Raw genomic sequence first — 23,924 nt, forward strand, 5'->3', positions numbered from 1 at the left:
GGTACACAGAAGTGTGAATAAATGTGATTTTTATCAAATGTCTGAGCAGTGCCTGAGTTATTTTGTAAATGTTGCCGAATGTGAGACTTCCTGTTACTGTACAGTACCGTGAGAGATGCGCGTTGCATTGTGGGGATACAAATAGAGCGCAGAAAAGACAGGGGAGCACAAAGGAATGATAACAGCACCTCAACAACTTTTAACTTTAGCCTGTTGTCATGTTAATTCTTGTGAGCGTTAATTCAGATGTAAGTTTGGCGGCTGGCAGGCTGACAACTGCCTGAGAAGCGCAGGGAATGTGAGTGACCGGAGCGAAGCGGCAGGGCTCACCGCTGTCTCCCACCATCGCTGCTTTTTGTCAGCTGAGCTTTTGCATCCCGAGGCCCAGCAGATACCAAGGGCCTCATCCCAGAAGGTAAACCCCCTTCGTGCTGTCTGTCAGATTACTGTAACCCTGCGGTGTGTACTTTAATACGGATACTTTGTTGTGTACACATTAATAATGTCCAAGTTGGTAAATAATAATACTGTGTGTATCGGGTATGATAGCTTCGTAGCTAAGAGTAGTTAGCTAATGTGGAGAGTCTGCGTCGATGGTTATTCACGGTCAAACCGGAAATGTAGCTAATTCGCCTTAACAATAAAAGGTTGTTTGATGGACTTCTTATTTATTCCGCCTTTATAAAATGCCACTGTTGTATCTATAGTAAGGGTTGTATCGATGTATCAATTCATTGAAAAATAAACAGTAGTATTTATTATATTCAGTACATAATTTTGAAGCTAAAATAATTGGCGTGGGCACCTGTCTTTTAATTTGATAGTTACTGCCGGATGCACTTTTCATCTCCTGGCCGACTTGACGTAACAGCTTGACACTTAGCTAGTGTTTGCTAAACTGTGATTGTTGTTGCAAACGTGTTTGTACAGCATCACTAGTCACTTAGCCCCATGCCTAACATAAATACATTAAACAATCTTTGTGCCGTTTGTGTGCAGCCCTCGGCAGTTTGTCTCAACCTAGCGCTTGTTGTCACTTGCTTGCGTACTTGATGTAAACAGAGTAAAAGTACCAGGTTGAAGGATACGCCTCCTCTGCTATTTCACCATCATGATTATTTATGTATGAAATTAGAGTAGTTTCTAAACTGTTGTTGTTACTGTCTCTTAATTATGTCGTTTGTTGATATATACGTATAACATTTTTACAACTAATGCCATTCATTTCCAGTCATGCCTTAAAATAGATTTTTAGTTTTTTTTAAATAAGAAAACAAAACAAGGTAAATGTGTTCAATGTAAGTGAGTGCTCAAGTGAAACCAAAAACAATCAACAGATCCTTATTTAAGAAGCTAAAAGATGGTTCTTAATTCCCTAAATAAATTCAATATCGAAATATAATCATAAACCTTATATAACCTTATAGCAACAAATCAATATATTGATTTGCTGCTTATATTGATTTGTTGCTTATATATATATTGATTTGTTGCTTATATATTGCTTATATATGTCTGCCACAGTATTTCCTTTTAAAATGTTGAATTGTCTTTAACTAGTTACTAGGCATAAGCCAAAGGTATAACCACTATATTTTTTGTAAAAGATAAAGCAACATTATAATTTTGTTCTTGTACACTGCACCGTTTTATTCCCTTTAGTAGAATACTGTTATGTATGTTGTAATTCATATCATGTTGTATTTGTATGAATCATTGCTCAAATACTCCACAGTCTTTCTGGTCAGGAAGAACTTAATAGAGATCATGGAGCTAAATAATCCTCCTAGAGGATATATGTTATCCTTTAGAAACCCCCATAGTGGAAATTAAGTTTTTTTTCCTCCAAGCCCAGTTTCGTGGTCCTGTTGCACCTCCCCAGCCCTGGTCTATAATTCACTCTGTGTGTGTGTGTGTGTGTGTGTGTGTGTGTGTGTGTGTGTGTGTGTGTGTGTGTGTGTGTGTGTGTGTGTGTGTGTGTGTGTGTGTGTGTGTGTGTGTGTGTGTGTGTGTGTGTGTGTGTGTGTGTGTGTGTGTGTGTGTGTGTGTGTGTGTGTGTGTGTGTGTGTGTGTGTGTGTGTGTGTGTGTGTGTGTGTGTGTGTGTGTGTGTGTGTGTGTGTGTGTGTGTGTGTGTTCTCTCTCCCTCCCTCCCTCCGAGAGCCCCTTCACTTGAGCTTTTGTTTGATGGAAAATCTCATGCCTCAGAGAATCCACATGTCTCACAGACAGCTGCTGAGCATCCTGTAGTGCACTGGCCTCCACATGGGTCTGGCTCACATCGCTGCGCATCTGCTTTGATTGTTGTTACATAACTTGGCATTTTGTCCTCCGTGCTCCCTACCCTGATTTCACCCCCCCTTTCCCTCAGAGGGAACCTTAGTATTTTATTCTACTGATACCCACTGCCTTCCACAATGTGGTTGGCTTTAACACTAGAACCGCCAACGGGGTCAATTTGATCCAGAGCTGTTTTTTATTGTATGAAACTTTTTTTCAATAACATATTAAAGTCTCCCAGTCCGTGACTTTTCCTGAAAGTGTGTTATGTAGCACCCTATGTTGCTAAAAATGGTCAATATGAAGTCAGATTGAAGAAATCGGAAAAATAATTGCCATTTATACCTATTTCCGCCAAGCGGGTCATATTGACCCCACCCCTTTTCGCGCTATTGATTTTGCGTGTAAACAAATATAATAATAATAATAATAAATGGGATTTATATAGCGCTTTTCTAGACCCAAAGACGCTTTACATTATGAGTCAGGTCGACAAACAGAACAAAAACACAAACAAAAACAAAAACCAAAACAAAACAAAAACAGAAAAGCAGTCAGGAGGATGTTGGTTCAGAGGGGGGAGGGGCGGGTTTAAGGATAAGCAGAGTTGAAGAGGTGGGTTTTGAGACGGGACTGGAACAGGGTGAGGGAATCAGACTCACGGAGGTCTAGGGGGAGGGAGTTCCAGAGCTTCGGGGCTGCCACAGAGAAGGCTCTGTCCCCGAAACTCCGGAGTTTGGCCTTGGGGATTGAGAGCAAACCGGCTGAGGTGGATCTGAGGGACCGGGGTGGTTGGTAGAGGATGAGGAGGTCAGTGAGGTAGGGGGGGGCCAGATGGTGGAGGGCTTTATAGGTGAGGACCAGGAGTTTGTAGTGAATGCGGTGTGAGACGGGAAGCCAGTGGAGTTCTTTGAGGACCGGGGTGATGTGATGCCATGATTTCGTGTGGGTGAGGAGTCTGGCGGCTGCGTTCTGGACACGCTGGAGTCTGTTGAGGGATGTTGTGCTGATGCCGAAGAGGAGTGAGTTGCAATAGTCAAGGCGGGAGGAGATGAAGGCGTGAATGAGTCGCTCAGCTGCGGGGCGGGTGAGAGAGGGACGGAGTTTGGCGATATTGCGGAGGTGGAAAAATGAGGTTTTTACAACTTGGCGGATGTGGGGGTCGAGGGAGAGGGTGGGGTCGAATATCACGCCAAGGTTGCGTGCCTGGGTGGAGGGGGAAACAGGGGTGCCATCGATGGTGAGTGTCAGGTTGGGGGTTTTGCTGAGGGTGGATTTGGAGCCGATGAGGAGGAGTTCAGTTTTATTGCTGTTGAGTTTGAGGAAGTTGTGTTGCATCCAGGATTTTATTGCAGTCAGACAGGATTCGATGTGTGTGAGAGGGGGGTTGTGGGGGGATTTGGTGCTGAGGTAGATCTGTGTGTCGTCAGCATAGCAGTGAAAGTCCAGGTTGTGATGGCGGAGAATCTGACCAAGGGGGAGGATGTAGATGATGAAGAGGAGGGGGCCGAGTACTGAACCTTGGGGAAAACCTTGGGTGACTGAAGCTGTGGTAGAGGAGTGATTGTTGAGGGAGATGAAGTGGGATCTGTCGGAGAGGTAGGACATGACGTGTTGCTATAGCAACGCCTTTTGTCTACTGCAGTTCCTTATAGATTGAGAGATAGATTGATAGCGACAGTCTGTAGTGAAGGAGCGCGCTCCCGCGAGACTGCTTGCGCTTTGCTCCGCAGCAAACAACTGTTTGCTTTTCACCCAACAACGACAACCGCCTCACGAAACCCTATGTTGTACCGTTAATAAACGAAACAATTTAACAAAATTGCTTGTCAAAATACCAATACCTCAGGACCATTTTTATTTTTAAAGCAATACTTTTACTTTGAAAATCAATGCATTCTAATGCTGGGTCAATTTGACCCCGGTGGCGGTTTTATATATAAAAAATCTCTGGCGGTTCTAGTGTTAATTAATCCCATCTTTACCATGGTGCTGGTGTTTTGTAGTGTGGGGTTTAACTATTAATTTAGTCTTTATTGATTTGTAATGGTGGAGTTTAGTGAGAGTCCCCTGTTATATCTGTCATTTGACACTTGGTTCTTAAACCGCAAGAGTTTGAATTTGTTTAGTTAGGTATTCACAGTACATGCTATTGCAATGTAAAAACACTACAGTAATCATGTAAAATGCTACACAAAGCTTAATAAAGAAAGTTTTTGTCCAAACAGCCACATGTTTGGTTTTCCTACAAGAATAGTTCTCCTGAGGTACAGCTCATATGGTTTTGTCTTATTTTAAATGTTATTTTGTTTCTTCTCCCATCTCTCTGCAGGACGTATTTCCTGTACACGGTCATAAACTGACTCTGACATGGGGGTGAAAACTTTCACCCACAGCTCCACCTCCCACAGCCACGAGATGCTTGAGAAGCTCAATGCTCTACGCAACCAAGGTCACTTATGTGATGTCACCATTCGGGTCCAAGATAAGCTCTTCCTGGCCCACAAAGTGGTCCTGGTCTGCTGCAGTGAATTCTTCCGCTCAAAACTGGTGGGCCGGCCCGAGGAGGAGGATAAGTTTGTTTTGGATCTTCATCACGTGACCGTCAGTGGCTTCGCTCCTCTGTTGGAATATGCATACACGTCTACGCTCTCTATTAGCACAGAGAATATCATCGACGTCTTGGCAGCTGCGAGTTACATGCAGATGTTCGCTGTTGCAAGCACATGTTCGGAGTTCATGAAGTCTAGCATTCTGTGGACGGCGAGTAACAACAGCAACAATAACAACATTATGGCAGATAAACCGCACGAATCGGCACCGGAGAGCGCCTCATCGAACTGTGCGCTCACACCACTGGACGGCAGCGTGTCGCCTGTTTCGTCCGACTGCAGCGTGATGGAGAGAAACGTTCCTATATGCCGCGAATCGCGACGGAAACGTAAAAGCTTTGTGACAGTGGCATCGCCTGAGAGTCCGCTCAAATGCACTACGCAGATGGTCAACACCTCCCCTCATATCCCCAACCCTTCCCTGTCATTCTCAGACAGCACTGCGCAGCCTGTGGAGTCCTCTCTGGCCTTCCCATGGACTTTCCCCTTCGGTATCGACCGCAGGTTCCACTCGGACAAATCAAAGCTCTCCGAGAGCCCTCGTTGTTTGGATCAGGGCACCGCGGAGACGTCAGGGGTGGTGGTTGGCCGGCGGCTCAGCGACTTCCTCGCATGTGAAAGCTCCAAGGTGGTGTCGTCACCAATGCCGGCAGAGGATGTAGATGTGAGGGTGAAAGTGGAGCGGCTCAGTGATGAAGAGGTCCAAGAAGCGTCTTCGCAGCCGGTCAGCGCCTCCCAGAGCTCGCTGAGTGACCAGCAGACGGTGCCAGGGAGTGAACAGGTCCAGGAGGAGCTCCTCATCAGTCCACAGTCTTCTTCTATAGGTAGGGCTGTCCTCCTTACCTGAAATATCCATTCATGATTGACAGCCTTTATATTAAAGAGGCCCTATGATGTTTTTGGATTTTGTTCCTTTCCTTTAGTGTGTTTATATAGGTTTTGGTCCATGTAAATGATCTGCCAAAGCTAGAGTTTCTCTCATACACTCTCCCCCCCTTGCCTGAAACACTTCTATTGGAATATTTTGTTTACTTTCGTAACAAAGTGACATCACTAAGTAACACTCATGCATCTAATAGCGCTCCAACACATTGTATGTGATAGGCTAAGGGAAGGGACATCTCTAAGCGGTTGAACAATCACAACAGAGCCAGCTAACCAATCAGAGCAGACTGGGCTCTGGTTTCAGACAGAGGGTGAAAAGAGGTGCTGCAGCACAGGCAGTATGAGAAATAAAGAGCTTTTTGAACATTAAAGCATGGAGACATGTCACAGTAGAGTAGAGACACAAAATACAAAAAGAAACCTGAAAAAGTGCAGAATATGTCTTCTTTAAAATGTATAGTGAACAACAGGTTTGTTAGAAATATGTTAGAAATATGAAAATCTGTGTAAACAATGTTGCTTGTCCAAGTATGCTGTTATATAGCAAGCATCCAAACCATCCAAGGAATATGTTAGAAATAAATAACATTAATTGTATTTTTAGAAATAATACAGAGGATCACAAGTTCCTACCTGCAAACCAAGAACAATGCTGTTGCTTTATCTCCCTGTCCTGAGCATGCCTCATCAACTAGTGTGTTTTATTTGTATTTATCTCAGGGGAAAGCTTTATTGCCCGGTGGCCCAAATGCTGTTTGATAAAACTGTTTTGCCCTACCATAAATAAAAAAGGAACTTGAAAGACTTGCATGTTTTTCCTAATCTGTTGAATAGCACAGTTAATTGGAAACTGAACTAACCCCATCCAACATGCTCTAGACCAGTGGTTCTCAACTGGTCAGGCCTCGGGACCCACTTTTTACTTGGTCAATACATCGTGACCCAACATTTTGAAGCACTCAAATCTATTCAACAAAAAATTGTGCTGTAATATATATATATATACACTTTTCAGCATACAATATTAATAAAAGTGAAGTACAGTGCATATATCCCTTATATCCCTTCACAGAACTAAAGTATGCTTTTAAAAAAGGTTTAATGAGATGATGGAGAAAAAGCTGAACTATATAAAAAGGCACACATGCTGAAAACCCAACCCCAGCAAGGGGGTCTGGGGGGATCCTCCCCCAGGAGATTTTTTGAAATACTAACATAAACTATGCATTCTGGTACACTCTGACAAGAAAATAAATAAATCTATTACTACCCGACATATTAATAATATTTTATGCCATTGTTTGTTTTTTACTTTGTTCTGACATCTTGCTGCGAGAAGAGTAAAGAGGAGTTTTACTTTAAATTGTGGGTAAGGGTAGATAGCTCCCATTGTTCTGTGACCTGTCAATCATCAAACCGGGGGTCATATTTCATTATGTGTTCATTTTTATCTGAAGTTGTACCCATGGATGTATAAAGAATGGTTCTACCGCTAAGTTATTCTCCGTGGGGACTTCCGGCAACAATTTTGATTCTGATTGGCCAGAAGACTCAGTAAAGATATTTTATTGAGAAGATGATCACTATGTGACAGAAGTTTTCAAAACCGTTTATGGTCCCCGGTACTTCCAGCCCAACGCTGACTAACGCACAGCGTTAGAAAATCGGGCCTTCAAAATAAAAGTTTGACTTTTTCCCCCAAAAATAAATAAATTGTTTTTCTTCACTCACACATCTGCTACCCACTCGAAACCGGTCCGCGATCCACTTTTGGGTCGCGATTCACCAGTTGAGAACCACTGCTCTAGACCTTATTCTGTAGTCAGTAGAGCTGCTGCCATATGACTCAGTCCTTTCTTCCTCTCTCCAGGGTCGATGGATGAGGGAGTGTCTGAAGGCTTGCCGTCAATGCAGGGCACCTCTAACCCTGGAGGACACGTAGAAGACGATGAAAGGTATCGTGATTTGTTCCAACTTGCAGTCAGGCAAGTCATAAGCAGTAAAGCATATATAGACGTAGAACTCACAACTGGAAGTCTGAGACACACCTGTTTGGATAATACATTTAAGTGGCATGTTGAAATGTCAAAGACGTGATGTCGTTTAATATAAAGAATGCTGGCTGCATATTGCAAAAGCCTCGAGCCACAAACATGGGTGATGCATTTAATGTGAAAGCTAACGTGGCATCTAACTGGAAATCTTTGAACGTCAAACAAAGCTGACGCATTATACCACCTTAACTATGGTGGTCTGAAACTCCTGAAAGCCACAACAATACACGCAACATTGTGGCTGATTGTACTCCCCGACATGTGCACTAGGGACGCAGTTGCCTAGTATACTGCAGCTGGCCATATTTTATGGATATAATCTGTTTGTACATCTGGTTATCATTGCAGCTGGGCGGCTTGTTAGGCATTTACACCACAGCAACACTAATAGAGTGGTGCAGTGATGACATATTTTTATAGTCCGACCCAGAAGTTAGCATCAAAAGGGTTCCCTCGAAAACAAACATTGGTATTTTTTCATTCGATTTTGGATTATAAAATCTGTGGCAAAGACACATTTATGACACATTTTGTTCAGCAGGATAATCTTCACATTTTAACACCACTCTGTGATGTGGCAAGGGGACAGGAAATGGTAAAATGCTAACTCACGTCTGGGTTTTAAGTCTTAATCCTGCACCACTCTATTAGTGTGGGTTAATAATGTGTTAACAGCTATCAGTTTAGTTTAGTTTATTGGTTTATAGTGTCGTGGACAGTCCCTATTGACCAACTGTCAGAAACAAATCTGAATAAGCATCTGTATCTACTTTAAGTATATATAGATTCGTATACTTGTGTACACTTACTTAAAGATCCCATGTCATGGCCATTTCCACTGATCATAATTCCATTGTTGAGGTTTACTAGAATAGATTTATATTGTGCGGAGTTGATTTTCCAAAATCACTTTGGTTTCTCATACAGCATCTCTGTAAACTACGTGTATTCACTGAATTTCACTCTCTGCCTTTAACGGCTTGTTGTAGCTCCAATCCAGCCGCCACCCTCCCTGTGAGCACAGTGTGCTCTGATTGGTTGGGACGTTGTGAATCGCGCTGAGCTCCGTGGAGGTGTGGTTTCCTTGTTTAGCAATACACAGTGAAACCAAGCCAAACTCACCCTGAGCACACACAAAGTCACAGCCGAAGTAAAAACAATAAGTGTGGCTTGATATTGAGTAAGGAAAAGGTTGATAAACGCTGTGAGAATAGGTCTGCAGAGAGAATTTCGCCGTGATCCCAACTGTCTGTTATCAGCCTGCAGCCAGGGAGGAGAGATCAGCAGAGCATGCACTGAGTGTGTGTGTGAGGAAGTCCGTGGATTGGTCAATTTGGACCAATCAGCGGGGGCTTAACGTAACGGCTCCACGGTTTGGTCCATTTGGTTCCGGGTAACGCATGACATCATGAGTTACCCGGAAGAATCAATGGACAGTGACGTATCTCCAACGAAGCGTTTTGGGGAGGTATTTTTCTGTGTTAGAGTTTTACTCGCTACAGGGTGTACTTTGAGGGTTTTGACTCTGCAGACCGTTTACAAAACCGTCATAACACACAAGGGGACGGGTAATAACCGGAAAAGCATGACATGGGACCTTTAAAGGTAGGATAGGTAAGAATGGAGAAACCAGCTCGAGTGCGCTAGAATTTGAAAGTACGCAGCCGAAAAAAATCTGCCCCTTCCTTCAGACTTCCTTACAGAGCCCCTCCTCCAACACACACGAACGTGCACAACTAATGAGGGCACGAGATAAGTTTGTGCACGAGATGGAAGGCTGACAGGCAGGTAGGCCATCCAGTTATTTTAGCCGGGCCGGCACAGATGATTGGTTGTGCTTTTTACAGCGCTACGGCTTCCACAGATGACATTTTTTTATGTATTTGTTGCCAAAGCACTTAAGATATTCATTGCTATCGGGATGTTAAGAGCATTCCATGGAATATAACAAAAAGGGGTTTTCTGAAGTGAATTACCTACCCCATCTTTAAAGGGGACATATCATGCTCATCTTAAGGTTTATGATTATATTTTGGGTTTCTACTTGGACATGTTTAAAAACTTTCATGATGGAAAAAGAAAATGTTTTTTTCTCATACTGTCCTCCTGGATATAGCTGTATTCACCCTTTGTCCAAAACGCTACGTTTTGGTGCCTGTCTCTTTAAGACCACCTCCTGATGAAAACAAGTCTGATCTGATTGGCTTGTGAGAAATTAGGCACCTTTGCTAGATCTCAAACCCTGGCTGAAGAGACTCTTATGAGGGACTTAAGGCCCTGAGACACCAAACTGACACCAAAGAACACGACCCGATTGTTGTGTCGCCTCACGTCTCCTGCTTCTTGGCCAAAAGGTCTCACTGGAACACACCGCAAAGACTTCAGCCGACGGCCAAATAACACGTACGCACTGCGCATGCGTGAGTGGCAATAACTCCTTTCCAGCAGGCGGCGGTAGTGTGTATTCGTCATTCAAAAGAGGGAACAACCGGAAGGCGGACTGCGTAATATATACAAACTTTAGCTCTCTGAAATAGAAAGAAACTATTTAAGCATTGTGGCTGGCAACCCTAAAGTACTGCTGCTACCACATTCAATGCATCAGTAATTATAATCCAAGATTATATTAATATACAACATCATAACACTGACAGACAAATGATGTATCATCATGTACATCTGTATCTTCTGACTTTTATTGTAGTATAGCTAATTTTATCCTCATTATAATGTTGTGTTATCTAATGGCTGTAGTATGAAAGTACGAAATAAAGTGTTGTATTTTGCAGTAACGGTAAAAAGTGGTTTATTATCAAATGTAAAACTGCACAATGTAAACAATCGACTAAAATACATTAAGTTAAAAATAGTAAGTAATACAATAAAAAATGTTTTTAGCCACATCGTCCTGTCCGTTAAATACTTGAAGAAGCTATTGTCCACTTCATGCAGGAAGTGTGGCAGCAAATTACGTGGCAAGTGAGTTGGTCTTCGGTTTCCTCATTCCAGATCGCCATGATGTAAAATAAATTCTTGCATCCAGGTGAGATGAAAATGAAAAATAATAGCCGTCTGTGTGTGCCTAATCGTTTGTTTGCGTACCTCACTTCCGTTTCGCTTCTCATGCACTGATTCGCTAAGCTGAACAGCCAATCAGATTGATTTATTTTGCCAACAGCCTCCGCGGCCGATTCAACATGGTGAATCGGCCGCGGAAGGTGTCGGCACGGCCAAAAAGACACGACGGTGCGGGACACACCAATCTGAGTAGGGAGACACAACGCTCATCGATGGCCAGATATCTATCGACGGCCGAAATCGTCTTGGTGTGTCATGGCCTTTATGTGATATCGGGCGGGGTGGCACAGTGGGTTGTGCGTTTGATCATCAGATCAAGGGGGCGTTGGGGAACTGCAGTTCGAAACCCGTTGTGTCCTTGGGCAAGACACTTCACCCCAATTTGCTCCTGTGGGTATTGTCCACAGTACATGTATGATATCAATGTGTACTTGTAAAGCGCCTTGATGACTTCGAGGTGTGAAGATGGTCGGTGTGGCGCAGTGCGCTGTGCATTGATTATCAGATCAAGGGGGTGAAACCCGCCGCCGCTGCGTCTGTAAAGCCGTTGTGTCCTTGGGCAAGACACTTCACCTGAACTTGCTCCTGTGGGTATTGTCCACAGTACATGAACATTACATGTATGATATGTATGTGTAATGTGTATTTGTAAGGAGCGCTTTAAGAGTAATTGAAAAAGCATTATAATAAATATAAGGATTATTCTTATTACTATTATTATTATTATTATTATTATTATTATAGGAAGAAACCCATGTTTTTGGACCAAAGCATTCAACAAAACTCTGACTGAGATGTCTTATTTCACAGTTGGTTGGTTGGTAGGAATCCTAGAAACCCAAATGTATGTTTACAAATACTGAAAAAGTGAGTTTTCATAATATGTCCCCTTTAAGTAACTCTTTAAATGCAGGATTTATACTTGTAACAGAGTAGTTGTACTGCTACTTCTACTTAAGAAAGTAGAAATGTTCTACTGAATAGTAGGGATGCTCCGATCGATCGGTGCTCTCTTTAAAGGCCGATCACATGGCGTAAAATACATGACACTTTTCTCTGTGCGTGGCAAAACAAGCTCGCCAAAATGGCTTCACCGGTCTGGCAGTATTTTAAGGTGAATCCGAAAAATGACAATAAAATAGCGGTATGCAACGTGTGTGAAGCAGAGATCCTGCAGCTCCGCCCGCTGTGACGGACCGGTGAGCGGAGCAACACACACACTAAGAGTTAGACCTAACACACGTAGCTATTTTATCTACCTCTGGAAAAAGCTAAACTAGTTATACATATATTTAGTCTTCTTCTTCTTCTGTCGGGTCACTCCTTACTGGATCAGTGAGCTGCATGAGACGATACTGACGGGCTGTCAGAAGAGAGAGAGAGGGGAGAGAGGAAAAGAGAGGCTCCCGTTCTCCTGTGTTATTATCCAAAGTTAATGTAAACTTGAATAATGTACTTCATTTAAATCTAATAATTATGTTGGTTGTCGTTGTTTGTAGAAGCGCTCACTTTAAAGAGAAGATCCCCATAGCCCGTACCCACCCGATCGGATCGGCGATTGGTATCGGCCGATACTGATTCCGGCGATCGGCCCCACAAATTCCCGATCGGAGCATCCCTACTGAATAGCACTTTGATGTTTCCTCTCCTTGTGTTTCAGGTTAGAGGGTATTCAGTATCCGTACCACCTTTACATCAGCCCCTCTGCCAGGTCAGGCACCAACGGCCCCGACAGGCCCTTCCAATGTCCCACCTGTGGCGTCAGATTCACACGCATCCAAAACCTGAAGCAGCATATGCTCATACACTCAGGTATGTGAGATGGGGTAAAAGAAAACTTAAAGAGTATTGATCTTGGGCAACTTAGTATTCATCCTCCGATTTCACATGTAATTGTGTGTAACACTGTTTGACATGTAATCTCTAGGGAAAATACACATGTTATTTCGATAAATTGATTATAAAAACAGCAACCCCAGCAATCATTTATGTTTTGGTAATTATTTGATGTACCAATGACACTGCAAATGAATGTTTGTCGAAAAAAAAAAACTAAATGGCTAAATAACCCTTTGTCAGCTTTCAACAGATCCTAAAATCGCTAGATGAAGTTGAATAGAAAATAAACGATTGGTTTATTTTCAAATACATTTATTTAAAATAATGTAATGCTTTCTGTTGATATGTTTATGTGATGATTGTGCCATGTGCTTGATAATGTACTGATTTTGAGTTTAAACATCTTCATATGAGGGTTTTTTAGGGGAAATAATAATTCAATAATGAATCACAAAGCATTTAAATAAAAACATGTTGTGAATAACACATGGTATAAAGAAGACGCAGACCTGAATCTGAAATCAGTTGGAATCCATCCCTTCAAATTAACAGCACTTAAACATTTGTTAACTATATTAAAGTAAAATACATTGATTTGTGGACTATTGATTTGAAATGATTGTGTGAAAGGGAAACCTCCCAAGCCCACATCACAAGCATAGCAAAACAAAAAAAAGGATCTATGTATCTGCAAACTTGTCAAGATGTAGTGTAAGAGCTCTACGGTGGAGGGATCAAATACCACTGAAGTACTCATTCTTCCCAGTTACTCTGGGGGTGATTTTTATTCGGAAAACAGTTAAGGCGGACTTTGTGGTACCATGTCATTCACCCTCGTCTTACCTTCACCCACACACCGATACCAAGACATGTGACGCTTATGCACAGAACAGCTGAACTCTGTTGTTTTCTTCTCCCCTCAGGCATTAAGCCTTTCCAGTGTGACCGCTGTGGGAAAAAGTTCACACGGGCCTACTCCCTAAAGATGCATCGGCTGAAGCACGAAGGTAAACGCTGTTTCCGGTGCCAGATATGTAGCGCCACATTCACGTCCTTCGGTGAATATAAGCACCACATGAGGGTCTCCCGACACATAATCCGCAAGCCGCGGATTTACGAGTGCAAAACGTGTGGGGCCATGTTCACCAACTCTGGCAATTTAATTGTACACCTGAGGAGTCTGAACCATGAGGCATCTGAACTAGCAAACTACTTCCAGAGCAGGTGAGGAGTCCGGGGGCGCTGACCCTCATCATTTACTCAGATCTCACCTGGATCAAAAAGTTACTCAAGTTTAGACTCTCATACCTTAGGTCCATTTAATCGTTTTCCCTCTATGACTTTTGTTGTGTAGAATTGTTTCCGACATGATTGCACTTGATTTTGATGCTCAGATCAAGAGTACCTGAAGTACTTGATGGTATTCATTGAAAATGTAACTTATTTTGAGAAATAGATTTACATTTCGGGAAGATTATACATTTTTATCCCAAAAATTTGATTTTGGAGACAAACTGCATTTCAATTAGCTGTTAGAGCATTTCCCGTTTGGGAATAAATATCAGGTGACCTTTGGAGACTACAAAAAGTTATTGAACCTGGCCAGGAAGCTGTTATAAACCCAGAAAACGTCTTTGCAGATTAAACAAACGAGGTCAACAATGTTAAGAAGTGAGCTTTAAAGGTAAAAAAATATGGACTTTGTGACATCTGCATAGAAAGCCTTTTTCCCATTTCCAGTCTGTACGCTTTACGCTAAGCTACATACATGAGAGTGCTATCATTCTCCTTTTTTAACTCTCAAATAGAAAGTGAATAAGGCCATTTCCCAAAATATTGAACTATTCCTTTGATTTTATACAGAGATGGCAAACACCTGAAGTTACACTTGGCTCTGTTTACTGACAAATGCGATGTAAAGGAGTAATTATCAAGTAGACAATAATAAGAAAATAACATTTAGTAATACATTGATCAACGGCCAATATAAGAACCCAACTCTGCAGTGATCTTAAAAACCTCACATAACTTCAGTTTATTTTGAATCCCTAATTTTAAAGTCATACTCTTCAGTCATAAATTAAAGTCAAATCTAAGATTTGTTTCTTAATAAGGATCAGGTGAGAACTGAATTGTAGAGTTGGACTGTTTTGTTTTAGGAATCTCTGGGCGGCCCAGAAATCCTGGGGTCATCACTTATAACATAGCCCTCCCCTAGAACTATATACAGAGCAGTATTTATAGCATCAGTGGTTCCACCGCTCAATCATGAGCTTAAAGCAGTCTAACGTTTGCTAGCTAGCAGTGAGGTACGGGCCATCTGTGAGAAATCGCCATGGGCCACCGTATTAGTCGGCCAATGGACCATCTAAAAAAGTGGTTATAAGGAAATGTCGTTAATATTGTGTTAATTTGTAATCAACCCTGACCGGCGATTGTGCATTTATTTTAGGGCTGTCAGTATAAAATACTGCTTATTTTTTCACAGTTTTGCAACCTAATTTTACACTTGGTAATATCTGTATCATTATAATGTGCCTGGGTGGTTTAATAACATTATTTTCAGCAGTGTGACAAACCTAAAACACATGTTTATTTTTTTACCAGAGCTTTAATGAAATAGAGTGGGTTGTTTGTTTTTATCAGCAGCTCAGCCTGCCTCCTGAAAGTCAGAACACAGTGTCTTTATAAAGTGGAAGAGTGTTTTTATTTCCCAGACTTTTCCACTTCTTAATCAACTCAAGCCCTCACAGGTCGGCAGGACTCAAACGGGCCATTGACTGCTCAAGAGTTTTATTGTAGAAGGTCCTCGCTGAGATCATAACAGTGTGGAAAATTATCTGGCATTACAGTCAGACTCCTAACACCCATCCTCAGTCTGCACATAAAAATATATGTTAACTATTCTGGTTTGAAGAGCAGTTTGTCAGATTCAGCTGTCGCTTTGTGAGGAAAGTTCGACTCCACCTTAACTATTAATACTGGATACTGAGCTGTGATTCCTACTGTTCTTGATGGAAGCCGTATATGTTAGGAACTCCAATGGATGTGATGAAATCATTTTTTAAAAACCAGTTTCCTATCTGACTACAGGATTAGTTTCTTAGCCGCCATAAATCAGCTGTGTAAAATGACAGTAATTTAGTTTAAATGCTTGCCCTAAAATCGAGTTGTAAAGGGAAAAATCCAGCAGATACAATGTATGGGTATTGGTTACAGCAGTAGCCTCCACAGACCAGAATATATTGTTCTTCAGTTTGAATCATTGACTCTTGTCTTAAGCTAACTTTCTATATTTCCGTTCCTTCATGCATACATCCTTGAGTAAAGACAACTACTTTTTTGGATGGCTGGTGAAAGGCATTCTGGGAAATGTACTAAATCACTTACTGAGATAGGAGTAAATTAAACCGAATGAAACAAAAATAGTAGTACTTCACTAAACTGACACAAAAGCCGAAGTGCAACTTGTACATTAACACATGCCCATCACTTATTTATTCAAACCCACATTTCCTCCTTACATTTCTCGGTTTTTGTGACCAGAGGCCTGTACTACGAAGCCGATTCAACCTAACCTGGATATGTTTGAGTTAGCCGGTTGGCCTAATCCAAAACATACGCGCTCTCGCTAAGCGGTCCTACGACGCGGGTTATCAACTTGTTAACTCAAGCCAGCTTTGCCCTATCTAGTTAGGTGCACGTTCACATAAAAGGGGTGGTATCTGGAGCATTCGACCAATCACAAACATGGAGAAGCGTACTGACAGCGCAGCGTCATACTTCCTGAATGAAAACTCAACTATAATATTAGTCAAATATGAAGAAGTTAAACTTTAAACATCCATGACTTAAACACTTTATCCAGGATAAAAGCCACATAACTGCACCTGCAAGGTGAATACAGCTGGTAAAAGAAAAAGTGTTTGAAAGCGTACATTAACAGGTTTATGATATCACTGCCCCGTCTAAGACACGATCTGACTTTAATTACATTTGACTCGAGTGTTTCGTCAACTTAATGTGTTGCTTAAAATAATACTTCTGTATACAGTATGTGACACTGTGAGTGCTGCACGGCCAGATACGGCTCAGCTGACTCAGATAAGGAAATATATGATGCATTATGATGTGATATGAATGATAATGGGACACATCGACATCTGCACTCACAGTGCCGCGGACTGTAGGCCACGTAATGTTACTTTGATCCGGTTACTTATGTTGTGGCAGATATTTAATTAAGCTTTCTTAACATAATAGTATAATAGTCTGATTGCTCTGAAGATGGGAGGTGATATTCTATTCATTTTCACGTTCACACAGTCGGTGATTTTGGCCGGCCGTCTTTCCTGCAACGGCAGTTTAAACTGTATTTCCTCCGCACACTGAGCTCTGATTGGTCAGCAGGCGGTGCTTTCACTGAGTTGATCTCTTATCCTGGAACCTATCCTAATCCGGAGCAGGCTAGCCGCTCAGCATAAGTTATCTAGCCCGCTAAAAACTGAACCAGCTTCGTAGGACCGGAAATCCCTGAAGTTAGCTTGCTAAACGAAAATCCTGATTCGTAGTATAGGCCACTGGTTAGCCGCTCCGCATAAGTTACCATGATGGTCTAGCCCGCTAAAAAGAGAACCAGCGTCGTAGGACCGGAAACCCCAAGTTTTCCCTGAAGTTAGCCCGCTAAGAGAAAATCTGGCTTCATAGTACAGGCCTCTGTAGTCCAAACCCCAACGATATATTATTTCAGCAAATTGTCACATTTAAAAAAAAAAAAAAAGTCTTGACTTATTAATACATGGACTATTTGCTCCGTCATTATTGACTTATTAACTGAAATGTATTAATTTAGTTGAAACCCCTTGAGAGGGTCCTATTATTAGATGAGTCCTTGAAGACTTTGAACTTCTATTCATAAATGCTGAATGTTAAGCTGTTTGAAAGCTAATTTTTCAAAATCAAAAAATGATTAAATCAGTCTTGTGCATCGTTCTTATCCTAAAGCTGCACTCACATGATGATAATAATAATAATAGTAATAATAAGTTTATGTATTATAGCACGTTTCACAGAAATATAAATCACAAAGTGCTTCACAAGTAAGAACAAAAGTTAAAATGTAAGACCAAAGAAACATTAATACAACAACCACAGGAGGCATAAGGTCAACATAAGGTCAACATAAAAACAAAACACAGACCACGTGGAGTCCTGAAAGGAACAAACATAATAACAAAACATATCACACATTTCAAGTAGAGACAAAAGCCAACGTAAAAAGATAGGTCTTCAGTAGTAAAACGATGATACAAAGTAAAAAGATTTTTCACTGACGTTGCCGTTGTGATTCTATGGAGAAAGCGGTGCCGCCTGACTTGGTAGTACTAACCTCAGTGTTGCGTACTCGGTTCAAAAGTTTAAATTATTTCCAATTCGACCTTGTTTATGGCTGACGTTTCGACACGCAACCAATCAGATGACAGCTGTAGCAAGCTAGCAGGGGAGGTTACCATAGAAATGAAACATAATGGCTCTTTTCACTGGAAGGCTCTCTGCCCAACTTTGCGTTGAGGGAAGAGCAAATGGCGTATCATGTGAATGCAGCTTGAGGCACATATCTTTGTGAAATGCTAGCTAATGTACCATCATTTAAATTGTCAAAATGTACAGATTTAACAAATATATATTTTTTATAAATGTAGCAAATGAAAAGCCATTGAACTCCTCTCATTCTTTTGGTGTCTGCAGTGATTTCCTCGTGCCCGACTACCTGAGCCAGGTCCAGGAGGAAGAGGAGGCTCTGGGAGTCCATTATGAGATAGAGGAGTCGGACCATCAGCCCGTGTACCCGGGAAGCACCTCCTCCATCGCAGCCCCCTCCTCCTCCTCCTCCTCCTCCTCAGTGCAGATGCCCGTCATCTCCCAGGTCTCCTCCTCTACCCAGAATTGCGAGAGTTCCTCCGGCTTCTTTTCACCCGAGCCCCTGGACCCCCTGGAAGCCCCATCCTCCCTGAAGATGGACGCCGACGAGACGGGCGCCATGACAGAGGAGACCAAGATGGACAGCAGTGGAGGAGGCAGTTCCCCTGAGGTGTTTGAAGGAGAGCAGCATTCCCAGGCCAAGGAGCTGGCTTCCATTACCATCGAGTGATTCTAGCCTCCTGCTTGCCCACCATGTCTTACTCTGCAGTCATGTCATATGGGAATATCTGTGCCACGGCGGCTCAAAGGGAGAACTCGGACATGTTGAAACCTCATCATGTAAGGCCTTCAGGTCCCCCCGATGAAAGTTTTCCGGAGACTTCAGTTGCCTTGATGATGTTTTTTTCCACAGATGCACTTATTTGACTTTATGTTTTACTCCAAATCCAGCAAATTAAATTATTATTTTCTTTGTTTTAATTATTTCCCCCGAGCTTGAATGCAGCAATTTCCTCTTTGGTGACATGAGATATCTTTGGATAAAAAAAATCGGCCCATCACCAAATCTCTAGTATTTTTTGAGTCGAAGCAGTATTTTTTGTAGGAGGGTTGTTTTATTTCCCATATGACGTGAATGCAGCACTAGCTAAAGTCATTTCTGTCTTAGCCAATTCGAGGTCTGTTGAATCCAAGCCTTTTTGGAAAGTGCCTGAGAGATCCATTTTAACAAAGCAACGTGTAGAGGAAGAAGGAGAGGTCTTGCATTTGCCAACAGTGACAAATCAAGTCTTTGCAAACTGAGCTAAATACAATAAAAAAACATTGTAATTCATTTTAGTGACAACGCTAGTTTGTATGGGCAGAGACTGTGTTATTCCTTCAGTGCCGTCGCTATAGGCAAACTGTTTAAGCTCAATATTATGTATATTGCAATAGCTTGTACTGTAGTTTACTATTTGAATGCTGTGTTTGAATGTTGGGTGTCGTGAAATATGATATGTCAGGTGTGTGTGTGTGCATTTACTTTTATCTATAAGAACACAGTACTTTTCTTTTCTTTTTTTTTATTATATTGACAGAGTATTCCCTTAACACGTGTGCAGTATATCATTTCTGACCTATCATAAGTTATTTTTGTATTATTATTATTATTGAATACTGTTGTTTAATCAAACCTTGCATCTCCAAAAACAAAAAAAAGCTAGAAGTTTCTTTTTTTATATGAATCTAACCAAATAAATCAATAGAAGACTAACATTTGGAGTAACAAGGTTTCAAAATAACAATGTTCTATTCCCCAAAAGGCTTATGGTAATGTAGCATTTTATCTTATTTTAACTTAGGCCTGCTTGTCAAATGCAGTTTTTTTTTTTCAGTTTCAAGCCCGTTTTTGTTCTAAATATTGATATCTCACATGGCTTTCAAAATCTGGTCGATATACCAACAGGTACACTGCAGATATGTTATGATAGTGCATGACTGTTATGTTTCACTTAGGTACAACATGTATTTTTTTCTCTTCCTTTTTAATCATTGTGTGACTTTTGTTTTATTAGAATAACCACCAGCATTCTGTTTTTTTTTTTTACCTAGGTTGCCACAAAGGGAAAAACTACATTAAAGAAATTCCTTGACTAAAAATAAAAGCTATGTGTGCAGCCAGGGAGCAGGAAGTGATGCTATCTGTGATGGCCATTTTACAGTCAGAACAGATTACAAGTTGTTGGTATGTGATCATATTGCTTTAAAAGCAATGCAAGTGATTGAATGCAAATACTGTGAGTTGTATCTTATAAATGAGAAATATATTGTGTATCCTTCACCTTAAACTGATAGCACAGTTTGGCAGTTGACTTTACTAATTTCAACTTTATTTTTATTTTTGTTTGGTCAAACTTCAAACTCCTGTTATCTGTGTCGTGCCAACATGGTTGTAATTGTGTACTTGGACATTGTTGTGCCGGTATTTTGAGGAGATAATGATACCCGTGGTTATAATCCACGAGTTGAATGCTACTGACTGTGACTGGGTCGTTTTTTTTCCGTCGCCCCCTGAAAGTAGTACAAGCAGCCGACATTGAGAATTATCACAGCAGGATGTAAGACCTCCTAACACAGGGTTGATTGTAAAATGTAAAGATGATTATTGCTGTGATGATGGAATCAATATAACCCTGATCATTCAAGTCGCTGACAGCTGTCTTAATAAGAGCTTGCGCCACCCTATCAGTCAAAACGTTGTGCCATTTGCCCTTTTTATCTGGGTACAAATCACGTTTCTTTCCTACAGGACCAAATGTTCTCGATCTCATTGGGGATTTGCCATGGCAATCAGTAATTGCACATATTAAAAGAGAGATAATCTTTGTAAGTGGTCCATGCTATTAGCAAAAAGGGGTCCTGCTGTTTTTGCCCCTTAAAACACTGTATGATGTTGTGCATTTAAGAGGCTAGCCTTAGTAAATGGACCTATTAACTCTAGTTGCACAATATCAACATTTAAAAAGAAAAAAAGTTTTCTATTCTCCATTTGTACGTCATGCTTTTCATCTGTTGTGTTCAAAGTGTCTGTATTCAAACAACTTTTTTATAATGAAATGCTGCTGTGTGTTGAAACGCAAAAGTGCCCAAAATATTTTCGTGAACCGATGGTGTGCAATAAATGGACAGGTGTCGTTTTAAAAAATATATATATATATATATATATATATAAAAAGAATGTATTTTGTTTCAAATCAAATGTGACTGAAGGAGTATCAAATAGGCGAGGACCCCTTTTGATCTGTGAAACATGGAACAAAGCTTTGACATCAAACAGCTCCTTTCTGTTTGTTTTTAAAGTTGCATGTTCATATCGTTCTGTGAAGTGGAGAGCATGTTTTCAGTTCTGTCAAGGCCTTAATTCAAGATGACTCTTCATCCAGCGTAGCTTTGATATGTTGTTCAGCATGCCCTCTTCTTTTGATCCCTTTTCTTGTGCAATGTTTTAAGATATCTCGATTATATACAGGACATGCCTTGTCAATGTACACTTGATGTTGTATACGTTTTCCAGTCCTTATTTAAAAGTAGGAAAATATAAGAGAAAAAAATATGGTAGCTCTTCATAATGGCATATATTTTTGGTGACTTTTGTATTATGGTTGCTGTTTCATGGCATCTTTAGATAATCTTGTTAAATGTGAATAGAACAGCTTAGTTTGGCAGTACAGGGGGCCTTCTTCACTTTGTGACCGTCTGCAGTGTGTATATAAATACTTATACAGTATATACACTCATACTATGTTGCATATTCTTTATACTGTTAGGCTACTTGATTACAACCTGCTTTGAGACAGATGTTGTATTTTGTGTCTTTGATACTGTATTTAAACTGTACAAAAACATCCCGGATAGTAATGCAACGTGCACATTGTTTAGGGAGAAGCAACGTTCGTGGTGTTGAGTGTTTTAACTGGATCATATTCCACAGTTGGCTGTTCAAATCTGACAAGACCACTCTGTATTTTAGAGTTTATGGTGTTCTTAATCTTTGCTAGTGTTCTGGCTTTGCAGTCCTGTTATTAAAAAGAGTCGTTTTTGTAAAAGTATAAAATGTAAATTAAAAAAACTATGTTTAAAACTTGTCTGAAGATGTTTTTTGGCACTTTCTTTTGTCTATTATCTTCGTTATTACGTTTACAAACACTACATCATCAAAAAGCAAAGGCTGTGTTTTTAACTACACATTTCACTAGCCTCTACTTGGTAAAGTAGCTTAATACTTATTTTTCTTTATTTACTTATAATATATTTAACATAGCTCTTTTAACCCTCACTGATACTATATCGGTGTAGTACCGTTTTTCTAGGCCGGCATAATCCCTGTTGCCAGATTTTATACCAGGCTTAAGTGTGATATGTTACACTTCTGCATTGAAAATGACTAGAATTTTGTAATAGATGTTGTTAAAATGTGTTATTATACTATTGAAAATAAATAATCAGTCAACGGTCAAGTACTGAAAAGTTGTTAATGAATATTTTGTAAGACAGTGTTGAGCAAACCTTTTTTTCTTTGTGTGCTTATATATCTTCCCACATGTTTCCATTAATGTTTAAACCAAGAGAAATCTGTGTTTTTAATAAAGGGTAAAGGCCGTTTCATTTGGACGCATTTAATAGCCAGTTCTCCTTTAGCATTCGTTAGCAATATCATATCTGCCAAAAAATCATAAATATACTTTTTATCCAGTTTCAAGCCACATTTTGCATTACCCTCTTTAGATTTTAAGAATTTTTAACTCTATTTTAAAGGTCCCATGCTTTTCTGGTTATTACCCATCCCTTTGTGTGTTATGTAGCTTTTTCTGCATGTAAACGGTCTGCAGAATCACAAACCCTCAAAGTACACCCTGTAGCGAGTAAAACTCTAACACAGAAAATACTTGTCTGCTGCTCCAGAATGCCTCGTTGGAGATTTTTATTTTTCCATTTTTTTCTTCCGGGGCAGGTTGATGTCACTAAGTCCAAATGGACCAATCCGCGGGAGGGCTAATGAGTCAGTATTGAGCTAAGAGCATAGCCGTGGGAACATGTTTCAAATGGGGGGTGCTGTGGGGATGACACCAGGGCCGGTTCTGACCAATTTGCTGCCCTAGGCCAGATTTTAGCTGGCAATGAAAAACCTCTACAAAAGACCAATACACTACAAACAGATAAACTTATTGATATGGTGGACAGCTTATATAAAAAGGCTTCAAATGTATTTAGTATTGTATGAACATGTTTTAATTGGGGGGTAGTCGTCACATCCTCTAGGGAGGTCCCGGGTGTCCTCCCCTGAAAGATCTTTTTTAACGTTTTAAAGTAAAATGCTTCAATCGCGTGCACTTTGAGCACCCAATTACTAGAGACTGATCTAGGGGGTACAACTCTAAACGCCCATATGAAAAAGATCGGTTTGCATTTTATTAATCAAATAAGTATGTGAACAGAACCAATAACCTATCATAGCCAATACAAAATAAATGTTAAAACTTATTTTATTTTTGGGGTTCATTCATATCTTATTTTACCTAGTTAACATTTATTTATTTATGCATATTTTTAAATCTCTCCAGTTTTAAACGATATTTTTGGTTTACTGTCCTATAGTATACATTGGAATGATTTCAAACCTGTTTTTATTTATCCTAATAATTATAAAGGTGTGCCTTGGAAATATTTGTTTACATAAATTGTGACCAAACCGTTTGAGACCCACTGAGACAACTT

At 40.7% G+C, this 23,924-nt stretch overlaps 1 protein-coding gene across 3 annotated transcripts; it reads left to right on the plus strand.

Moving 5' to 3' along the window:
* Positions 1-66: 66 nt before the first annotated feature.
* zbtb44 (zinc finger and BTB domain containing 44) lies at positions 67-22,294 on the plus strand. Of its 3 annotated transcripts, none has more exons than XM_079678743.1 (6): positions 67-415; positions 4,611-5,714; positions 7,646-7,760; positions 12,568-12,719; positions 13,670-13,753; positions 18,495-18,661. In XM_079678743.1, the coding sequence occupies exons 2-6, from the start codon at positions 4,649-4,651 to the stop codon at positions 18,518-18,520; spliced, it is 1,443 nt and encodes a 480-aa protein (XP_079534869.1). In that variant the 5' UTR covers positions 67-415; positions 4,611-4,648; the 3' UTR covers positions 18,521-18,661. The 3 variants fall into 3 exon arrangements, with proteins under 3 accessions (XP_079534869.1, XP_079534867.1, XP_079534868.1); XM_079678741.1 differs by having other exon boundaries at positions 84-415; positions 13,670-13,970; positions 18,495-22,294; XM_079678742.1 differs by having other exon boundaries at positions 88-415; positions 7,646-7,730; positions 13,670-13,970; positions 18,495-22,294.
* The last annotated feature ends 1,630 nt before the right edge of the window (positions 22,295-23,924 follow it).

The sequence above is a fragment of the Notothenia rossii genome (assembly GCF_949606895.1).
Source record: "Notothenia rossii genome assembly, chromosome: 4".
Lineage (NCBI taxonomy): Eukaryota > Metazoa > Chordata > Actinopteri > Perciformes > Nototheniidae > Notothenia > Notothenia rossii.